Source organism: Antrostomus carolinensis, unplaced genomic scaffold (assembly GCF_000700745.2).
Source record: "Antrostomus carolinensis isolate BGI_N321 unplaced genomic scaffold, ASM70074v2 scaffold12220, whole genome shotgun sequence".
NCBI lineage: Eukaryota > Metazoa > Chordata > Aves > Caprimulgiformes > Caprimulgidae > Antrostomus > Antrostomus carolinensis.
Window position 1 is genome coordinate 50,732 of NW_010290581.1, and position 20,491 is coordinate 71,222.

Sequence of the window (20,491 nt, forward strand, 5' to 3'; positions counted from 1 at the left end):
CACACAATTTCAAAGAACGGTGTGTATTTTTTCCAGCTAGTAGCCCTGTGTGATACCTAACAGCAGTTCTTGAAAACTCTTGGATTTTGATGTTCTCCTCAGTCTTTAACTCTAAAACATCACCTCAGTGCTGGTTCTAGCCATTCATGTCTCTTGTCAAAATAAAATAAGAACAGAGCTGAGGCAGCTGAATCTCCTGCCTCGTGTTACCTGACTTACTGAACCTTGTCTTCTAACTTTTAGCACTATTTGAAAATCATGACTGCAGAGCAAACAGATGTCCCTAGGTGGGCTGCATGCTGCTTTTGTTTATCAGACTTCATGTAGTTCCGTCCCCAGCGAAAAAATAAGTATAGCAGCAGATACTTCACAGCCTTTGTTAAATTGTTTGTCTGATCTCTGAAAATATAGGACTCTTTGTGCTCGATTAAGCAATATTATTTATCTTATGTACTGCTGAAATTTTTTGCAGCATTAGATTTTTATTGGGTGCAAAGTACGAATGCACTCATAGAGCTCTTGGGTATGAAGACTGTGTTTTCCTGATTTTTGGAAACAGAATATCCAAACTGCTCTCAACATTTCTCATTAGGTTGTTTCTCAGTTCTGTGTAATGTGTTAAAGTAATGTCCTTCTCCCTTTTCCAGAAGTTGGGAAGCCTGAGGAGCTCTTGGGGCCTTACCAAGGCAGGTTCCATTTTCTCTGGTGGAAGAAAAAGGTACATTTCCCTTGTACTCAAACAGAAGGGATCAGGCTTGTTTTATACTATATGCCTTTTCCACAGAGTGTTACACAGACTTAATACAAATTAAATAATAGCATGATGTATAATTTTGCACAAAACTATTGAATCCTAAAATAATTCAGGTTGGAAGGAACTTCAAGAGTTGATCCAGCCCAATCTTCTGCTCAAAGCAGTGTCTTCACTGAATTTGAATATACCTTAATGCTTCCAGGTACAGTTGATTTAAAAAAAAAATAATAAAAAAATTAAATAAATTAAGATATTTTCTTTTATGAAATACCTTCTTTTTACTTTGGTTTGTCAGTATTCTGTAACAGCCAGGTCATCTTATCTAGACTTTCAGATCTTGTCTGCAAATACCTATCTTCTTACTGACTCTTCTATAGCTTTTTATTTTCTCAAATTATCTTGTAACTTATATTATCTTTACGCCATCCATTTCAGGGTTTTTTGGTCAAACTGAGGTAGAAGAAAGGAATGAGACTGACAAATAAATTGGAAAGGTGATGGATTATGTGCTGGCTATGTTTGGAATCAAAGAAATTGTTTGAGGCAACAGGCTTAACTCAGTCTTAACATCAGAGAGAAGTTTGGCCAGGTAGCTCTGGGTACATGGGTAATCTTGCTTAAAATTTGCTGAAATATGAGATAGAAAGCACGTTTTTATGTTTAGCATATGATGGCTGAGATGGTTTGCAGGTTAAAAATTGTTCCTTCACTTCATGCAGCATTTTGATGGAGAAAATATTTATATGCATTATGAAAAAAACCACCTTGGCCTCCCAATGAGAAACTGCAGGAAAACTGATGAGTGCATGTTAGTTAAGAACTGCATAATAACAAAAAAAAGCTACGGCTTCAGAGCCAGAAACAGGATCCAACACCACCAGTGGCAAATTAAGAAAACCTTACAAAAGATGTTTGTATTACGATGTTTGGAGTAACAAGACAATGAAAGGAACAATGTGATTACAGAGATCTGGCCCTTACATTGTTAGACAGATCCCTCCTCCGAAGCGCTCTGTTGGCGTTATGACAATTGTCCCCGCGTACCGCGCTTGGTGCCAGTGTCACACAGGAGCGAACCACAGGGAGAACAAAGTGTACAGGATGGGTGCATGAAGGCTTGCCCAAGGCAGAGCAGGGAGGAAGAGCTCAGCAATGGAGATTGGATGAACATATACTGATGCAGTGCTGTCCAAACTAAAGGTTAGGACAGTAAACTCGGCAGGAGCCAGCAGCATGTCCTGCCAGCAAGGAAGGAGAAGAGCACTTGGAGCCTTGTTAGCAGAAGCCGAGCCAGTAGATTGAGGGAAGTGATTATCCCTCTGCTCAGCACTCATCAGGCCACATCTAGAGTACAACCACTGCTTCCCCAAGCCCACTCACAGAATCACAGAATGTCAGGGATTGGAAGGGACCTCGAAAAATCATGTAGTCCAATCCCCCTGCCGGAGCAGGATCACCTAGATGAGATTTGACTCGGGGCCAAGGCAGTCAGGGAGGTAACTGCAAAGATGCCACCAGCCTTTTCGGTGGTGCTAGGCAGGAGGATGGGGACAATAGACAGAAATTTAAGTGAGAGCAGTTCTGCCTTGATGTGAGGAGAAAGTTGTTCACCAGGAGGGCAGTGCAGCAGCGGGACAGGCTGCCAGAGCTGCTCTGAATTTCTGTCCCTGGAGGTTTCCAAGAACCACCTGGACAAAACCCTCATCTGCCTGGTCTGACTGCATGCCAACCCTGATCTGAGCATAGAGTCTACTGAGGAGCCCTTCCAGCCTGAATTCTGCTCTGATTTGAACTTATTTCCAAACTCACAAGGGTAGAACTGACTGAATTTTTAAGCTCTGCTGTTCAAATATTCATGCAGCAATTTAAATCATGAGTCAATGCTACATCTAGATGCTGGAGTCTGTCTTTTGTGATCCACCAGCAAACAGAAAAGCAAGATTAATTTTTGTTAGATGTTTTTTCCTTTTGATATGGAATAAAACCCCTTTGGAGGCTTTTCAGTCAAAACCATTCACATGGTATCAGCCTGCTTCTTCAAGGGGCAGGAAAGGATTCCTCACAGGAAGACCCAGATGATGCACATTGACCATTAACACACGCTCATGTTTATGACCTTGCTCACAAGCAAGTGAATTGTAAATGTTTGCTTGCCATGTGGTCTTGCCTTTTTATCTTCAGTTTTGATTATAAAAATGTTCCTGTTTAAAAGACATACGCAAGGGAATAAATCTTTGGACCCACAGCCTCTTTGAGCCTAGGCAGCCCTAGTATTTAACATGTAACAAAGAGAATTTTAGTGGAAGCTTTTTGATAAAAATTTGGCAGCATATCAGAGGACCAATTTGACCATGAGATGTGAACAAAGATGTTGTGCTGGGTGTGTAAACTTCTTACCTTTCCCTCTAATTATATTTCTTTTAATGATTGGGAATGAAATATAAGATAGAATATTATTACCTTCAGCGTATATGATATTTTTCAAATAATGACTCAAATAAGTAATTAAATCTTGCTTTTACCATAATTCAGAGGTTTGACTGCTTAACAAGACACGAGGCAAACTAACAGCAGTTTAAAGTAGTAAGAATTAAGAGTGACCTGAAGATTGATTTGCTTTTAGCACAAAATCTGTAGGGATAAGAAGCTTAGACTCTTGTTTAACCTACTTGAGTTAACTGGGGCAAAAATGCTAGCTATAGTCTAAAGTTGCCTTCTCTTTCATGTGCGTGGCAGGCAGCCTAATACAGCAAAAGATGAGTGTGAAGAAGGGTAGAGTTCAAATAAATAAATAAAAAAAAATATTCAGAGTTGATTAAGGGATAGAACACAGATGTGAATATCCCCTCCCAATATATTTCACCCTTAGATGGTCTTGCTTCCTTTAACTGCTGGGCTTTGATGTGCCAGGGTAGAAAGCAGACGCCTACTTTACCTAAGCTTTTGTGTTCAAGGCAGTACTGACCCTTTGTCTAACAAGTGCTCAGGCAGGTTATAAATCTGTAACATTGCACTTCACCTTTTGTATCTTGCTTAATGACCTTTTAAAAATAAATGCAGAATAGCTGAAGGAGACAGTATCAGCGATGGAAAAGCTGACACATACGCAACCTGAGCTCTGATTTTTCAGATCGCTCCAGTCTATTAAACAAAACTTCTTTTTCTTTGCTCTGTGGTTAAAAAAAGAAGAGGAAAAAGGGGGACAGGGGAGTGTTTTCTTAGCTGGGTTCTCTGTCTTACAATTCAGCTGTAAACTGCTTACTGAAGAAATTCAGCACAGAGTTACTAGCTTGAAGAAAGGCCACAGTGATTCAAATATGAAAACAGACTCTTTGCACAAATATCTGCTATTTTGTTTTCAGAATTTTAAGGGTTCTTGCAAGAGCCCTTGGAAATGGCATTGCTCATTTCTCTTGCATAAAAATGCTCATGTAAGATTTTCATCAGGCTCTTTTTCTGTTTCCCACAGTACTAAATTTAATGTACATAGCCTTGATGTGAAAAAATATATGACAACTTTTATCTGAATCCATGAAGTTGTATATTATCCGAGAGGAATATCTTATGATAAAATGTTCTTCTGAATGAAAGGAAAACTGGTTTCCCACCACTTCAAACCGGTACAATAATTTATTTTGGTGATGATTATAATGGATATTTTGGATTCATGTGTACAATAGTAAAACACTGACATTATTTTCTTTTGTTTATGTATTTTGCTTAAAATAAAAGATTACTCTACAGGAAGGTATTTGAGGAAGAATACTTGCAGAGAGGGGCCAGATTTGTTTTGGCTGGCTGCTCCAGTCTGTCAGCTAGAGAACAACCTACACAATTTACAACCTGCTTACAGCTGCCTTTACCACAACTACTTTTAATGGAGAACACCCACCTTAGCTGAACTGACTTATGTTGACAGTTCCTTGCAAGCTGTACTAAATATTTCCCAGTAATTTTACTGCTTAGATCCCCCAAATAATTGGAATACTAAAAACTGAGTATGTTCTGGGTGGATCACTTGTACTATTTGAAGGTTTTTCCACCCTGTCAATCGAGAATATGCTGCAAGGAGCTGCTTATAAAAAATACTAAATACAAATTGTAACCCAGCAGTGGTAAGAGCATTCATAGGACAGCACTGTCTTTTCTTAAATTCCCTTCCAGGTCTGTTTGAAGACAAGAAAAACAAAGAAAAGCCCACGATTAGGATCATGTGCAGAAAAGCAGATTGCTGCTGGCCAGGCTTTCGCAGTGTGCAGTGCAGAGAGCGTGGCACGGTGTGTTGTGTTGAAAATGATCTATTTGCCATGAGGTATCCTGGGATAATTGAATGCTCCATAATGAGGGCACAGGATGTGTTAATTATTCCATTTCAACTTTCTTGACAGGAACTTGGCAGTAAGTTACAGCGAAGCAGGTACTGATACTGAAGTTTTTATTAGCACTGACCATGCGATTGGCAGATTTTATTGTGGTACTGTTCTTCCTGGTTTTCTAAATGGAGAAGCAAGTTACACTGTCGCTTCTATAGGCTCTGCTGGGGGCAACTGTTGCAAAATAACGTTTGTAAAGTAAACTTTTACTTTCTCACGTTAGGGGCTTTTTACCCTTATCTCAGTCTTCATGATTTTTTTGAAAAGTCTATTTAGTCTGTTTAGCTAGAAAGTTGAAAACTCTAGGCAGCTCTATTTTCTGGAGAAGTTAAGACTTACTTAGCCATATAAGTCTCAGTCAAAGGGGGGGGGAAATGAGCTATTGGAAGAGTTAATTCTAGTTATTATAGTTTATTCTGTGTGTTCTTTTTCTTTTGTAAATTAATTTTAACTGTCAGAGTTGTTCCTGTGTAAACTTCTGTTGCACAGCCCTTTTATGAACTTCCTGTAAGTGTTGCCTTGTGTTAGCAAAACAAGCCTCTAGGTTTCACCAAACTGATGTCTCTTTCTTGAGGCTGAATCTGTTACTGAGGTCATTCGGTACTTGCTGAGAAACAGTCAAGTGTGATTTTTCTTTTTAATAAGCTTTATATGAGGCATTTGTAAATTGTGAACTGTGGATTCCCTGTTGTCCTACCAGCTATTCTCTGTCACCATCTCAAAGCATTCCAATGGCTGCAGTAGAAATTGCGCTGCCTTTTTAAATGTTTGTGTTTTATGAGCTTTAATAGCTGTTTTTTAAAATAAATCAATCTTGTTCTGTAACATGTACATTCATGGCTGGGATCGTAAACCTGAGCTTCCCATTTGTGCTCTGGCACTGCAATATTAACAACCAGGACAATAGAAACCCATTTCAGGGTTGGGGTTGGTTTTTTTTGGTATGAGTGACACTGGAGTCTTTTTTGCAGTGTTTGATAAGACACCATGTTCTCTGCCAATCAAATTATTGTAAAACCATTGAAGTAAATGGAGCTTTGGCAGTTTTTCTGCTTACAATCTGCTTCGTAGACTTCATCTCAGCTCTCTGTATACAGGGACGCTCCTTGGAGTGGGACTGTCCCACCACCCGGTTCCAAAAATATTTGGACTATATCAATGATTTTGAGTGCTGAAATTCTCAGAGGATATGGAAATTAATGGTGAATCCTCCCTTTTATTTATATGTGTTTGGAATGAAGTACTGCACAGAAAGCCAAGTAGGCATCAGTTGCACTGAATTTCAGCTGAAGGGGCTGGAGGAACAGCCACACCTCAACAGTTGACTCTGTATCTGTATCCTATTCTTTTAAGCAGAAGCTTTCCTTTACCTTAGGGAGCTTACTGTTTTTCTCCCAGGATTATTCATGGGTTAAGCAGTGACTCTTGGGTTCCAGGACATAAAACATGATGTCTTACTGCGTATAAGAAAGCATTTCTGTAATGCTGAGAGTTTCATGTACAACAAACTCAAGGGATTCTAGGTTTTCAAAGATAGGGCATTCTTGAGAGAAAATTACTATGATTTATTTAGAGTTTGATGTCAATATCAACACAATCAGCAAAATGTAGAACTTCTGCCTTCCTTTCTCTCTCATAAATTCTCCATAACCACACGTATCTGGAAATTAATCAATCAAGATCTTTCTCCTACGTGCTGGGAACAACGAATAGTCTTAGTAATGTGGGAAGTAAATGAGTGTTGACATTATGAAGGTAATTTTAGTTGATGGAAACTAATGTGTTTTTGTGAGGGCGTGATATGATAAAAAGAAAGGGTGTGGAAAAGTTCAGCTAGGAGGAGATAGATTATAAGAGAACAAAACCCATAGTTAAGATAGTGTCAGCTGTTTGGATCTTTTTTGTTTTTCAGAACTGACCTTGAGTACTAGATGTCTAAATTATTTCAGAAGATACCAATAGGTAAAATATAATAAAACAACCCAAATTTATTAAAATTTTATACCTTTTATAATAAAATTTTAAATGCAAATTGCATTTAACTGCAGGAAGGGAAATAATGTTCAAAGGCATTTCAATTAATTACTGTAGTTAATTACACTTACAGTTTTACTTGTATGACTAATTATAATCAGGTTTTATGGGTGCATATGGATTTATTTCTGATACCAAAAGCCCCAAACAGCAGATTATTTTTAGGAAATACATTTAAACTTCATAATGAAAACTGCATGTATGAAACATTTTCCACAGTGGCCTATAGAGCTACCATGACATTTTTTTCTGTCACTGACACGTCTTTAAATCTCACATCATTTGTAGTGCTTATTGGAAGAAAATCACCACATCCACTTTTAACTCTCTTGAAAAGAGCTTCACATCTCCAAGTGTAACCATTTTTGTGGTGAAACATTATCTCCTGTGCAAGGTACAGTGATAGGCGATGGGCCTCCCCATGTCTCGATCGGAGGTGGTTAACGTTGCACCTGATGCTAACACATTTATTAGACTTCAAAACCAGCCTGGGAAACCAGGTAGGCTTCTCTGTATCCTTTTGATTACAGATGGATGGAGGGATGTTTTACATGGATTTGCTATATGACATCTGTTTAACAGGAAAGCTGCTGGCTGTGCTGGCAAATGCTGTCTTCCCTGTCGAATCCAGTTCTGGATGGGCAAGGTAGGAAAGGCAAAAGCAAACAGCTTTATGCTTTTTTCCAAGCGATCATGGGAAACTAATTCTGTACAGATGAAAAGTGCATTTTGAGCTCGTGTTTGTCAACAGAAGGAGCCGACCATACAATGAAGCTGGGAAGCTGAAAATTCTTTGTGGATAATGTAAATATAGTTCTTGTGACTAATGGCTAGGTTTCCTTGTCTTTCTGCTTCCTGAGAAACTGTTTTGCTGAAAACATATTGTATTAGGAATTTTTTTATGCCTACCCCTCCTGTTGTCTCCTCCTGCTACCCCGCCAGTTGTCAGATAACTGTGATCGGAGTGAAGCTGGGTCTGTTCATATGGCAGATCTGCTCCTTCACCTCACAGCCCTCTGAAGGCTTGCACTCAAATCAAGGTCTGATCCCAAACCGGGAAAGGACAGCTTTTTGTATCATTATACAACACCATGTAATCTCATCTTGGTATATTTTGAGAAATGGGGAGGACCTCCTGAAGTCTGGGGAGTCCCTAGTTGCTGTTCAGCCTTATGGTGAATGGACTCCACCACGACACCTGGTACAGGCAAACCCTAAACCGGAATGCAAGCTGCTTCCAAAGGACAGAGTTCTCACAAGCAAAGTTACATCCAAACTTTGATAATCTCCCAAAATGTTTTGGTCTTTGCACTTTTGAACATGATCAGTTCATAGGTCTGCAATCCAAATGCTAGCCTACCTCTGACTTGATTCAGGCTGACAAAGCCTCTGCTGGTCTTTTTTGTGTGAAACTTGAAATATACATCTCTAGTGAATTTTAGTTTCCAGTATTGATTCATTTTCTATAGTACTCCAGTTTTCAGTCACAGAAGCTAAGCGGTCTTCAACTCTGGCTCCAACACATGTGAAATGTATTAGTGAAGTTCTGTGTTAGCTTTTCTGTACGTGGGAAAATACAATTCATTCTGGGTCTTTCTAAATACCCCTGTTGCTTTCCCCCACCCTTTCCTGTATTACCACAGCTTGGCTATTTGTTCTTTAGGAGTTACTGTTGTTTCCTAGTGTCTTTGCAATATAGGAAGTTTCATACCAAATGTTGCATAGACAAAATTCTTGAAAATTAGTGCCTGAAGCTACCTGTGGAACAGCAAATTACTTTTCCATAACTGCCTTCACAAAAGAAAACCTAATGTCCCACTTCAAGCCTTCCTGTCTTTTCCTGTTTTTTTTAATTGAATAGCCTTTGCTGTAGATTTGTATTGATTTACTGCATTAATACTTGTCCTGTAATTCTCACATCCTGCACCAGAATGTGTCTGTCTGGTTGCAAGGAGGTATCTCTGACAAGAACAAATTGAACTAGAGCACTGACACAGATGCAGATTGTAACATTTCCCTTTTCTTCACTGGTATAAAATTCAGATTCACTCAGTAAAAATGGTCATATTTGTCTATTTAGATTTTATTCATGCTGAGGTTTGTGCAAAAGAGTGCTTACAGAGGGCTAACCATATTTTCATCAGATTTTTTTATTTCTTCCTTTTAACTATGTTTTAATATATTTCTTAGTAAGTAATATCTTCCCTCATTGTAACTAAATGCTGGAAATGCTTCTCTCTATCCACGTGGTAGACTGAGGCACAACCTGGTGAGCAGTTGCCCCCATGAATAGTAGACTCAAATCCTCCATAGTTTCTTGCACTCCTCCTTAAGAGAGCTGCCTATGAAATGGGGATCACTTCATGAATTTCATTAATAATCGGAACGGAGAGGGATGGTGGGCTTTTACACACCCGCCCAGCAGATGCAGGGGGCTTTTTTAGTGCAAAAGGCATTGTTCTCAGTGGAGGCATCCTGAGGAGTGTTTAAAGGTCTTTAAAGCAGGAGCTCCCAGGCCTATGAGATTTTTTTTTAAGTGATTGTGCTGTTTATCGTGTTGGTTGTGAATCTTGAAAGAGCAATAAAATGTGAGCTTTTCAGAATATTTCCATTTATCACATCTTTTAGAACAGCCTGAAAACAGAACATCTTTCCTCATAATTTCCTGAAGCACTCTACTTGTGGGATGTTGAGGGGTGTGGTGAACATAGCTGACACAGAGATGTTCAACAGATGGGTAAGTACGCAGCTGTTTATTCTGGTTAACTAACTAGCCAAGTGTTTGCACAGCAATGAAGTTATATGTGGTAACTCCATGGTACCCTTTCCTTCATTCTCAGAATTTTGCCAGTCCCCTACCTGATGGGCTAGGGATGTGCACCAGCTCTGCTGAGCAAGGTGCTGTACTCAAAGCAGTTTTGCTATGTGCAGATAATACCCATGACCCATGTGAAGTAAAATCTCCTGAAGCCTACTGACATCAGAAATACCCCAGTGTACTATAAATCCCTCCCTTCCCTCCCCCCCTCCAAAATGCAAATCCACCCCTAACTGTTGGGAAGAAAATAAGGAGAAAATGTCACATTCCCTTTCTGAATGAGTATTGTGTAGATCTCCTTCAGCAAGGATGAAAGAAATAAAAACTCAAGGCAATGAAAATACAGGTCTCTCTTCAACTTTAATCTTTCATTTATGTTTGCTTCTCAAAAGTTTTGCAGTTAGGTAAAAATGCAGTTGAAGTCTTAATCATTCCTCTAAACGTAAAAAGGTGAATTTCCATTTTTTTAAAGCTTATATTATTGATTGTTAAATATGAAAATAATTTTTCACCCTGCTTTTTTATCTTTTGGTTGCTGTGGTTAGTCTCACTGCTATGATTTTCCTGAAATCTGCAGCACAAAGTAATCTCTGCAAACATTGCCCTAAAGAAAAAAATACAAGTCTGTTAATATGAAATCCTATTTTGGTGTGGCCAAAATCTAAAATTCTAAAAGAAGCCGTGATGTTATGTGGCAATAGCTGAAGAAAACTGTTATGTGTGTCTTCAGAGAGAGAACTGGAATAATAATATAAGAAAATCCCATTTCCCAATATATTGAGCTTTTCTGTAAGTAATTGGGTAAGATCTGAAGAAATCAGTTCAAATGGCAATCTTCTTAAAAACTATGAATCCTAACCATATGTGAATATTTTACAGTAATGTTGTTATACAAAAATAAAGGGAGGGGGAAATTCATAGGGAAACGTTCATACTGAAATGTTCAAACTAAAATATAAAAGCTTCTAAAATGTGACACTGGAAAGAGACATTTCTTGAGCTGTTGCGTTTTATTAGGCAAGTGAAAACTGTAAAGGATCACCAAAGTCTCATGCTGCAAATGCAGCCCTCCAAAGAGAGGGAATTTCCACAGATGTGCAACCGGTATATGTGGTTGAGCTTCACTTTTTCTTTCTAGCACATCGTATTGGCCCCAGGCATCCCGGAGTAGGATTCTGTACTAGGACAAATAAATAGGCTTAATTGAGAAACCTGAGATCCAGAATCAGTAGATTAGATGAAAGGAATCCAGTATCCTCATCTAAAAATTAACTTCAGATATTCAGAAGGAAGAAGCGGGGGGAAATTGTGTTAGTACAGATCAAATTTGTCACATACCCTTCACTAGATAGGAGACTCAGATGTTGCTCAATTGTGTGTGAGCATTTTTTCTTTGCTTTGTGTTGTACCTTCATGCAGGACAATGTAGGGATGATAAGAATTACTCCACGTGTTGCTGTCTTCCTGATTTGTGGTGTTGAATGTAAACATACTCCAAACAAAACCCTTCATAGGCACTTAAGAACAGATTCCTCTTGAAGGTTGTCTGTGTAGCTTGTAGAGTGTCCTTTCAGTGTTGTGTTAAAACTACAGGCTTGCAGATTATCTATCCTAATGTTTTCCTTAAGTGTTGTTGTTTTGGTTTTTTTTTTTTTTTTTTTATTTGAATCTTCATACCTTTATCTTACAGTTCCTTTGAATGCTTGTGATTTAGTGCAGTGGGTTTCATTTTATATAAGAGCAGCATCAGAAGTCTTTAGTTAGTGTCTGGAGGAGGACAAAGTTAAATTCTCTACTGAGATATGATTCATGAGTTGGTAGTTAGAGAGACTACTTGATACAAAGAACCAACAACAGCAACAAAAATAAACCCCTCCAAAAAGCCCAGAACCTTGGATGAGGTGAGAAGTGTTCATTGGAAAAGAGAACTCAGGATGTACGTGAGCATCAGGACCAACACTAAAAACTGAGCAGTAGGCAGGAGGATGCTGGCACTGGACCAGTACACCTTCCGTTCGTTCAGAAACTGAACAGGTCGGAAATTTTCAACCATGTTAGTTGAGTTCTTCCCATCAAAGTGGACTGTTGAAAATTGAGAAATCTGCAGACATTGAAGAAAAAAAAAATAGATCATTAAATCATTTTCCCATAGAACACTGGAAATTGTGACATTATAAGTCTGCAGTGCCTTACTTTGTGGCATTGTTTTCAACTGTATGGATGCATTAAACTTTGCAGGAAATAATGTGATGGAGGCTACTGCCAGAGGTCACCAACAGATGACTTCTTTTAGCCTGAGAAATCATGGGGACTTCCTTTCTGTGTCAACCAAATGCTTCGTCCAGCTCAATGACCTGCTTACACCAGTCCTCTTGGCGCACACAGTTCTGTCCTTGTCCATCACGTCACAGTGACACAAATTAAGAGGACTAGGATTTCTTTTTTCACTTCAAATTTGTAACTTTTTCAGCAAGAAGCTTACCCAGAGCAAGCAGATGCTCACTCTTGTGTGCTGTGCTATGCTGACGTGTGCGTGGCTGAGCATTGCCCTGGGACTGAAGTCGTCATGAGTACACTGCAGGTAAGGAACTAAAATACAGATGCTGGGTCCTGGCCAGGCTGTGCTGGCTGGTAGTATTGCTGAAAGTCCACTCCAGGACATCTGAACTTTTTAATCATGTACCTTATCAGCTGAACAATCTGTATTTTCGAGGCAGTCGTGACTCAGTGTCCTATTCCTCTCTATAGGACACAAATGGCTTGCTTAAAGTTGGTATCCTGATACTTAGGATAATAGGAAAAAAAGCAGTGAAATCTTAGGGGAAGCTAGGTGTTTACCTGTGGGTTTACTTGGCTTTCTTTTCACATCATCATTTCCCCTTCCTTCCCTTTTCCTGCCATTTTTTGAGAGATGATTTAATAGGGTTGAAAAACTGGCACTAGGGACTCTGTTCAGGCTAATGCTGAGCGTGCGTGTGTTCGTCACAGGAACACAGCAGTGAACAAGTCTTTGTTAAGTCGTGGGACTGAGCAGGTGGTCAGAGGGCTGAGATAACAGTAAGCAGACCTTTCAGGCTGTCCCTCTGTGACTTACCTGAGAAATACTGAGTTCAATTGGCTTCTCAAATATTGTCCAGATGACACCCTCGTGGCAGTCGGGGGTGGTGAGGGAGCCCTCATACCGATAGTACCTTCCAAGGTCTTCTTCAGGTGGGAGTAGAGAACTCAGTGGCAAAGGCTCTATCTGTGCTCTTTCCCCTAGACAAACCATGTGGAAATATTTGTTGTAACTTGTTCACATTTGTCCTCAATTTGTCCTTTGCTCTGTGCAAAGCCTCATCCCCACCCACACTTCCCATACCGACCGGGACAGCCGCTCTGTGTGGCTTGTGACATCTCTGACTGCCAACCACAGGGTCCAACAGAGCACAAGTCAGATGTGCCTCTGGTGTTAACGCTCTGCATGTTTTTCTTCTCACTTTGCTTCCTCCTGCAGAAGCAGGAAGACTCATTCTGGTTCTGGGGGGTTTCTTTACTGGAAATATGGAGAACTAGATTTTTCTCCTACCTGTGATGCTCTGAGTGCTTGAAAAACTAACCTCTGTCTTTTGGCTTTGACTTTCAAGTAACAATCTACTACAATTAGAACAGGATTGGACCATGAATTACCTGGCAGTCTATGTGCTTGAAAGAAATACGTATTACATTTTGACCAACACAAGTGTCTTACCTTTGTATTTAATATTATCTAATTCATTTATTAGAGTTGCATAGTTTTTATTTTCTTCTTCAACCTGAAATTGAAATATTTCGATTCAAAATCATGCATTTCTCAACAACTGGTTGCTTTTAATTGATTGTGAATTAAACAGAAAAGAACCACAAGGCTAAAAGGTAACAGCAAGCAGAATATAGAAAAGGATAAAGGAACCAAGCACTGGCACTGAATGCCTGCAGAAGATGGGGAGGCTTAGGTCTTGGGCTATTGTAACATTAAAATAATGGATCACTCAGCCAAATTACTGGGAGATTTCAGATGGGCAATTAAAAATTTGCCTACCTACCTTGATAAAGAATGCCAACACAGCCACACCATCTGCATTTTTCTTCGCTTCTGTTATATCCGAAACGTCTTCTCTTATGTGGACGACATGAAGCTGTAACACAGGAGTCAAGGCCAATTGTTTGTTCATTTTCCTTTACAGTTTGTCATTGTAAGCGCAGCTGGGCTGCTTCTCTGCACCTACACTGCAGCAGGGCCAGAGCTGCATTGTTGTTCATGGGCTGGGGATGGACAGACAGCTCAAGGCCCTTGACCTGAGGCAGGCACTATACGATAAGTAGACTATAATTTGAAATTTTATTCATCAAAATCAGTCTCAATTCATACATCTTCCCCTCGCCGTGTGTAGCAGAAGGTGAGGTGCTCTGTGGACTGCTGCAGCCCTTAGATTTCAGCCTGTGCAGTGGAACAGGCAGATTTTTACGTCATGGTTTGAAAGGGGGTGGTTTCCTTCTACCAATCCATGTGTATCAGCACTGGCAACTTGTCTTGCCTTGAAAATAGTATTTTTTTTCACTTGCATAGGTCGATTCATGGTTGCAGTCCCACAAATTAATATATAATCTGTATAGACATTGAAATGTTTCTCCTCCCAAAAAGCTGTATAATTCCAGATTTGTTGTCTGACCTGTGCTTTTGCTGTGCAAAACTAGTGTGTTTTCCTGCGTGTTCTGGTTAGTGAGGAATGTGTCCTGAGTTCTTTATTTCCACTGTTGAGATTTCATATGAGAACTAGCCAATAGTTTTTGTGCAACGGTATCTTAAAAAGCCAGAGTTCTTGAGTAAAAACCATAATCCACAAACAGTCTCACCTACCTCCATGGCTTGTTTTTCTCCATCTATGCTGTGCTCTGACCCAGGAAGGTATTGCTGCACTCCTTGGACTCCCCAGTGCAAATGAAATTCTATCGCCTTGTATTTTCTTCTCAGACCTCCGCCTCCAATTTTAGGGGATGTGCTTAATGTTACTTTAACTGGGCAAAGCAAATAAGTTAAAAAAAAAAAAAAAAATTAAAAATCAGATGATAAATTAATAGTATCTGAGAGTAGAGAGATGCATGTTCTTGAGATTCAAATTTATCCTAAAGTTCTGGCTTGGCTTTTCATATACCGAGTGTTCCAAAAGCTCTGCAGAAGTTGAACTCTTACAAAATGCTAGCTGAAAATATTTTGAGATGAAAGGGAGAACTATCATAGCCCTCTTCCCAGTAATATGGAACGGCATTTGGGCATCCCTGTATGGCACAGCTCTTGGAGCTTCTGTTCCATTTCTAACTTGGATTTGCTCTGTGAACTTGAATGATTTGTGTAGAGCCCCTCTTGTTGGAGAGCTGAGCTACCCATTACTTCAGTTGAATATAACAATAAATTAAATAAGATAAAATACAATAAAAAGGATAGAGTGCTACTTTGGACTGTTCTGGGGTAAGGGTTTTATAGACTTTTATGGCATCCATTGATAATATCCTTTGGAGTATCATCAGTTAATTATATTTTGAAGAAAACGGAGTAATAAGGTCTTTCCTTAGTTGCACTAAAGGGATTTTTAGGGATTTGTTTACTGCTATTGTAACCCCAGGAGTCAGAGCTACTTTCAAAAGACCCTATATTCCTTCATTTTTTGTCTAGAACACCCTCTGTCAAAGTATTCTTAAAAGTAAACTTGATCGCAGTTTATTTGGTTTTTAAGCACTGTTTTTATCTCCTACTTTCTGCACTGTCACATTTGTTTTAGGCAGGGTTTAAAGATACTCTGTTTTAATTTAGAGTAGTGTTGCAATTTAAGCCTAGGTGACTAAGTTATTATATCTATTTAACGTGATGCTTGATCTGTTGTTACCAATAAATCAGCATTTTCTTAGGAGGTGTTTATCTGGCTGTAAATCACCGTCACTTCCTGTGCTTGAGACATTTGGGGTGTATTTTTAAAATTTACTTATTGAGACCTCTGCGTTGAGCACAGCACTTTACTTTCCATAGGAAAGATTGTTTAGACCTGGTTTGAAGCCCCAGAGGTTTAATTTTTGTTCTGAATTCCAAATGAACTGGAAGCTTGCGTGAATCATTTGGTTACTTTGCTTTTTTTATCTGTAAATGGATGAGTAACATATCTTCATTGGCTTTTTTTATCTAGATTGTAGGACCTTTGAGACACTGACCTTTGCTATCTGCACATCGTCGAACATAATTTTAGTCTTATCTTATGTAGAGCTTCTAATTGCAGCTGTAATTTAAGCAATAGCTGTTCCAGTGTTGTACTCATTGTAGCACAGGAATTAGTTGCCCTCAGAAGGAAGAAATTGTAAAAGGCCAGATTAAAAACCTAATCCTTTTGCATGGCTGGGAAAGATGAGCGTTCTGACCAATCCTTATGAATATTAATTTTTGTATAAAATATATTTCTATGCACAGCAACTGTAATATGAAGATTCTAGAATATAATTCTGTAATGGGAAAGTCATTAACCCATATACTAGTGAAAAGTCAAAACATCGTTTTCTTTTGGTCTGTCCAAATGCTGATCTTTTAAATTGGGATCTCTGGTTGTGAAAGTGTACCCAGCTGTCCACCTCCCTACCTTTCCATTTTAAGTGAGGAAAATATTTGCCACTGGCAACTTCCCACTTTGGGGATTTGGCAGTTAAAACAATCTACCTAAGATTTTAAGAACAACTACAGATTATTTTAAAAATAAGGACAAGAGATTTATTTTTAAAGTGAACGTAATTTAGCGTAATATTGTTGAAGCATCATCATTAGTATTGCTTCTAGTGAAGAGAAGAGGAGGAAGTGAAACAGTGTTAAATTACTATTCACTGATTCACTGTTTACTGATTTGCTGTTCACTGATTCACTGTTTATTTAATCAGTAAGTAGCTGATCAACAGCCTCGCATTAGATGACTTCTGCACGCAGAGAAAGCAGGTGGAAATCTCAGAAGATTTTGGCTCATTATTTAAACAACTAGTAAGACACACACATGGCTCCAAGCCACTGGCTGAGTGACTTTCCCAGCTTATGTTCTACAGCAGAATTCTTCTTTGTGCAGAAGCAAGGGTCAGAAAGGGCAAGCCCAGAAATGAAGGGTATAGGAGCATTCAGCAGAAGTTACACCCCTCTGTTGTCCTAAACCCCTACACCCACCAGCCTCCTAGTCCTAGAGATTGCTTGATTGAGAGGTTCCCTAGACATCTCGAGCTCTGTTCTGCACATGCACAGAACCAATTTCTGCTGAGATACTCGGGGACTGTGTCCAGAATCCAAAAACTAGGTAATTCCCACAAAGTTCCCAGAAAGCCTTGGTTCAAGTTTAGCTTCTGACATATAGGGGTGCTATCTTATTTTTGTTTCCTTGTTTCTAAGTGGCAGTAGTGATATCTTGCCTAGGACATGGAAGAAGTGAATGGCTGGTTCCAAATGAAGGCACAAATAAATCCCATAACAGCATATTTGGCAATACTTGCCTGTGTGTCCATTATTTTCTAGGATCCATTTCGAAGACCCCTTCACATCATAATCTTCAAAATTCAGTGGCTTAAGGCTCTTGTCATAAATGACGTTTTTGGTGACAATATTGATAGGTGACTGTTTGTTTCCTTTGCAGGTGACATCTGTTTGATACCATTGTCGAGGATCTATTTAAGGATGAAGAAAATATATTTTTTCTGTAGACTGAAAATCCTTGATAAATAGAGCCAAACCACCCAACATTAAATTTATTCTTGCTTGGGAAATTGGAGACATCTTCGAAGAAAAGGTCTTTGGATGTTGGAAATTAATACAGGATCTTTCTTAGTATATTTTTTTCTTGTAGTTTTAAAAATATTAAATGCTCAGTTGTGTAAATTTTTGCATTATTTCTATTAAGAGGCCCTTTGCAAAACCGAGGAATCCAAACAGTAATGTGATTGGAAAAACAAATTGTTTAGTGATACCTTTACAGTCTGGCTCTTCATGCTTCTGTGACTGATAGCACCAGTGACCTCCAACTAAAAAAAAATAAAAATAAATAATTAAGAAAGATAAATCGGATATTGAGAATTAGACAGATGAAGAGCTGTACCAATTTTCCCCTAAAGAGCAGATGTGACATGGATTCACAACTTGTGATCCTCAGAGAGCAATAACTGGGCACACAGTTTTGACAATTTGGTTTTGTCTGCCCATTTTTATTAGAGTAAGATGCTTCATTTTTTTAATATATAAACAAGAGTGGCTGGTAAGGGGTGAGTGCTTCTGCTGTAAAGTGTGGAGCATACCATCCAGCAAATCTAGATGGCTTCTAATACCAATTAATTCAGAAGAGAGCATAAAAATCCTGCAATAGGTAGCTCTGTCTCTCTTTAGATCTCCTCCTGGTTTTGAATGAATCCGTTTACACCTGTTAATATTTCTTCCAGAAACTGTGCTAGCATGAAATACTACAACTCTGGATGGGTTGCAGTGCTAAATAATTTGATTTTGAAACTTTGGGTTCAGCAACTTCCTGAGGCAAGTGTTTCACATCTGAATACATGTAGTGTTAAAATAGATTTCCTTTTATCAGTTCTGTACTTGCCATCATTTCATATACTTGTAAATTGACTTATGCACGGTGCCTTATCTCAGTCCATTCCAGGAACTGTTTTAATGATTACTTGGTGCAATAAGGAATTTTAAGAAATGAAGGATCTCATTTCCCGAAAGGCAGGAAGAATCCTCGTTCTAACTCAGCTGTGATTCCAAGCAGATGGTTGAAAACTTTTTCAGTAGAACATCTTAATATCATTTTTTTTATATTCAGAAGAAATATGAAATTCAGAGGAAGAGAGCTGATTTAACATAAGCATGTGTTGATCTAGTCAGGAAAGTAAGGACTATTTTGTTTATCACAGCATGCTTCAATGACTTTTTACGACAGTTATAAAGTTTAAATGGGCTTTAACAGGAATAGTTCTCTTTGGCTATTTAATCAATAACAATTCAAAACTTCTTATAATAATGATTAGTACTATAGTTTCTGTTTGCCTATGATTAGTAAATTATAGACACTTTAATAAACAGCTAATCAATTTTTAGGGATTTTTATGGAGGAAGTCCTGTCATTAGATTTCTGATTACCATAATTTGTGGTCTTTTATAACACGTGAGTTGGAAGGCTCATAACTGCTTTGAACACCTTTATCTTTGTTATCAGTAGCATAGCAATACCATTCATCTGTTAAGTATTTAGATGAATTTATAAGTAGAACCTTGATTTAAATGTGGCTAGGTGTAACATCAGAGGGAGACTTGGATGAGCTTGTGGCAATTAATATTTTTATTTTGAAAAAATGATACTGTTTTATTTCACCTCTTACACAGATTTATGCTGAAAACTATAAATAATGTTGACTCACTTTGTAGTTTAGTAATATTGAGAAGAAAAGTAAACAACATTGAATAGAATACAGTTTGTATTGTAGGAAGTGTAGCGATTTCTACATTGTTGTTCCATTAATATTTGGTGATTATAAAAATCAATTTTGACAAGGTTTTGTTTTTTGACACACTTCTAAACATACACAAACCCTAGCTTTAGAACCTGCCATTTCTAAAACTGATTGCATTTTTTCAGGTCTGTGTACCCAAGACAGTGGCCAGACCTCCAGCAGCGCTGAGCCATTGCCCATCGCCCCTGGGAAACAGCAGAACCAGAAGTTCCAAGCACAGAGTGTCACCAAGTGCCTTAATCAATATTTTAATCTATAAATGCCAAGCAAATACCAGGTAAGTGAATCTTCACAATGCTTGATATGTGTTAGTATTGGCATGGATGAGTGACTGCAGACATATTTTTGGCAACTGCTCTAGCCCAGTGGTCAGGATATGCTTTAATCCCAGCACCCTGTGATTGGGAACGATCTTTCTTTGCAAGTTACATATGCACAAACGTTCAGGAGAAAAAATGCTGCACTGCAAGAATAACCTGAACACAAGTGTTTAAAGGTGGTATCCTCTATGCAGCATGAGAGGGTAGTTACCTACAAAGACTTGGTCTCAGACTCTTTGGGATGTGAGTTAAACCAGAGAGGAAAGTTGTCAAGTGAGAAATCAAGGTCAGTGGAAGTATTCTGGTCTGTTTACTGTAAATTCTTGGAACAAGGTCTACTGTTCTGGGTTTGTACAGTGCCTTGCACAATGGGAGCGTGATCATGACTTGGACATCAAAGCATTACTGTAATGCAAATCAAATTTTATGGTCAATATGATTCACAATTAGGAGTAAGTTCATTGTTCATTAGGTGCAAAGCTGTGCAGCTTTTAAACTGTGACTATAGAGCCACAAAAATCGGGGACAACCACAGGAGACACTGAGGGAAGATAAGTGTCACCAAATCATATTGTCAGTGTCCTGATACAGTGTCTCTGTACCAGAGGAGTGAAATGGAAGTGGGTTATGGAGCCTTTGCTGAGTATGAGTCCAACCA

The 20,491-nt window shown here is 38.8% G+C and overlaps 1 protein-coding gene across 1 annotated transcript; it reads right to left on the reverse strand.

Moving 5' to 3' along the window:
• Positions 1 to 11,891: 11,891 nt before the first annotated feature.
• Positions 11,892 to 19,693, reverse strand: CA4 (carbonic anhydrase 4). Its single transcript, XM_029086431.1, has 8 exons — positions 19,606 to 19,693; positions 17,978 to 18,031; positions 17,507 to 17,677; positions 14,859 to 15,016; positions 14,044 to 14,136; positions 13,710 to 13,773; positions 13,074 to 13,237; positions 11,892 to 12,080 (listed from the first exon to the last, which is right to left on the reverse strand). Exons 1-8 carry the CDS (start codon positions 19,691 to 19,693, stop codon positions 11,892 to 11,894), a joined length of 981 nt encoding a protein of 326 aa, XP_028942264.1.
• Between the last annotated feature and the right edge of the window lie 798 nt (positions 19,694 to 20,491).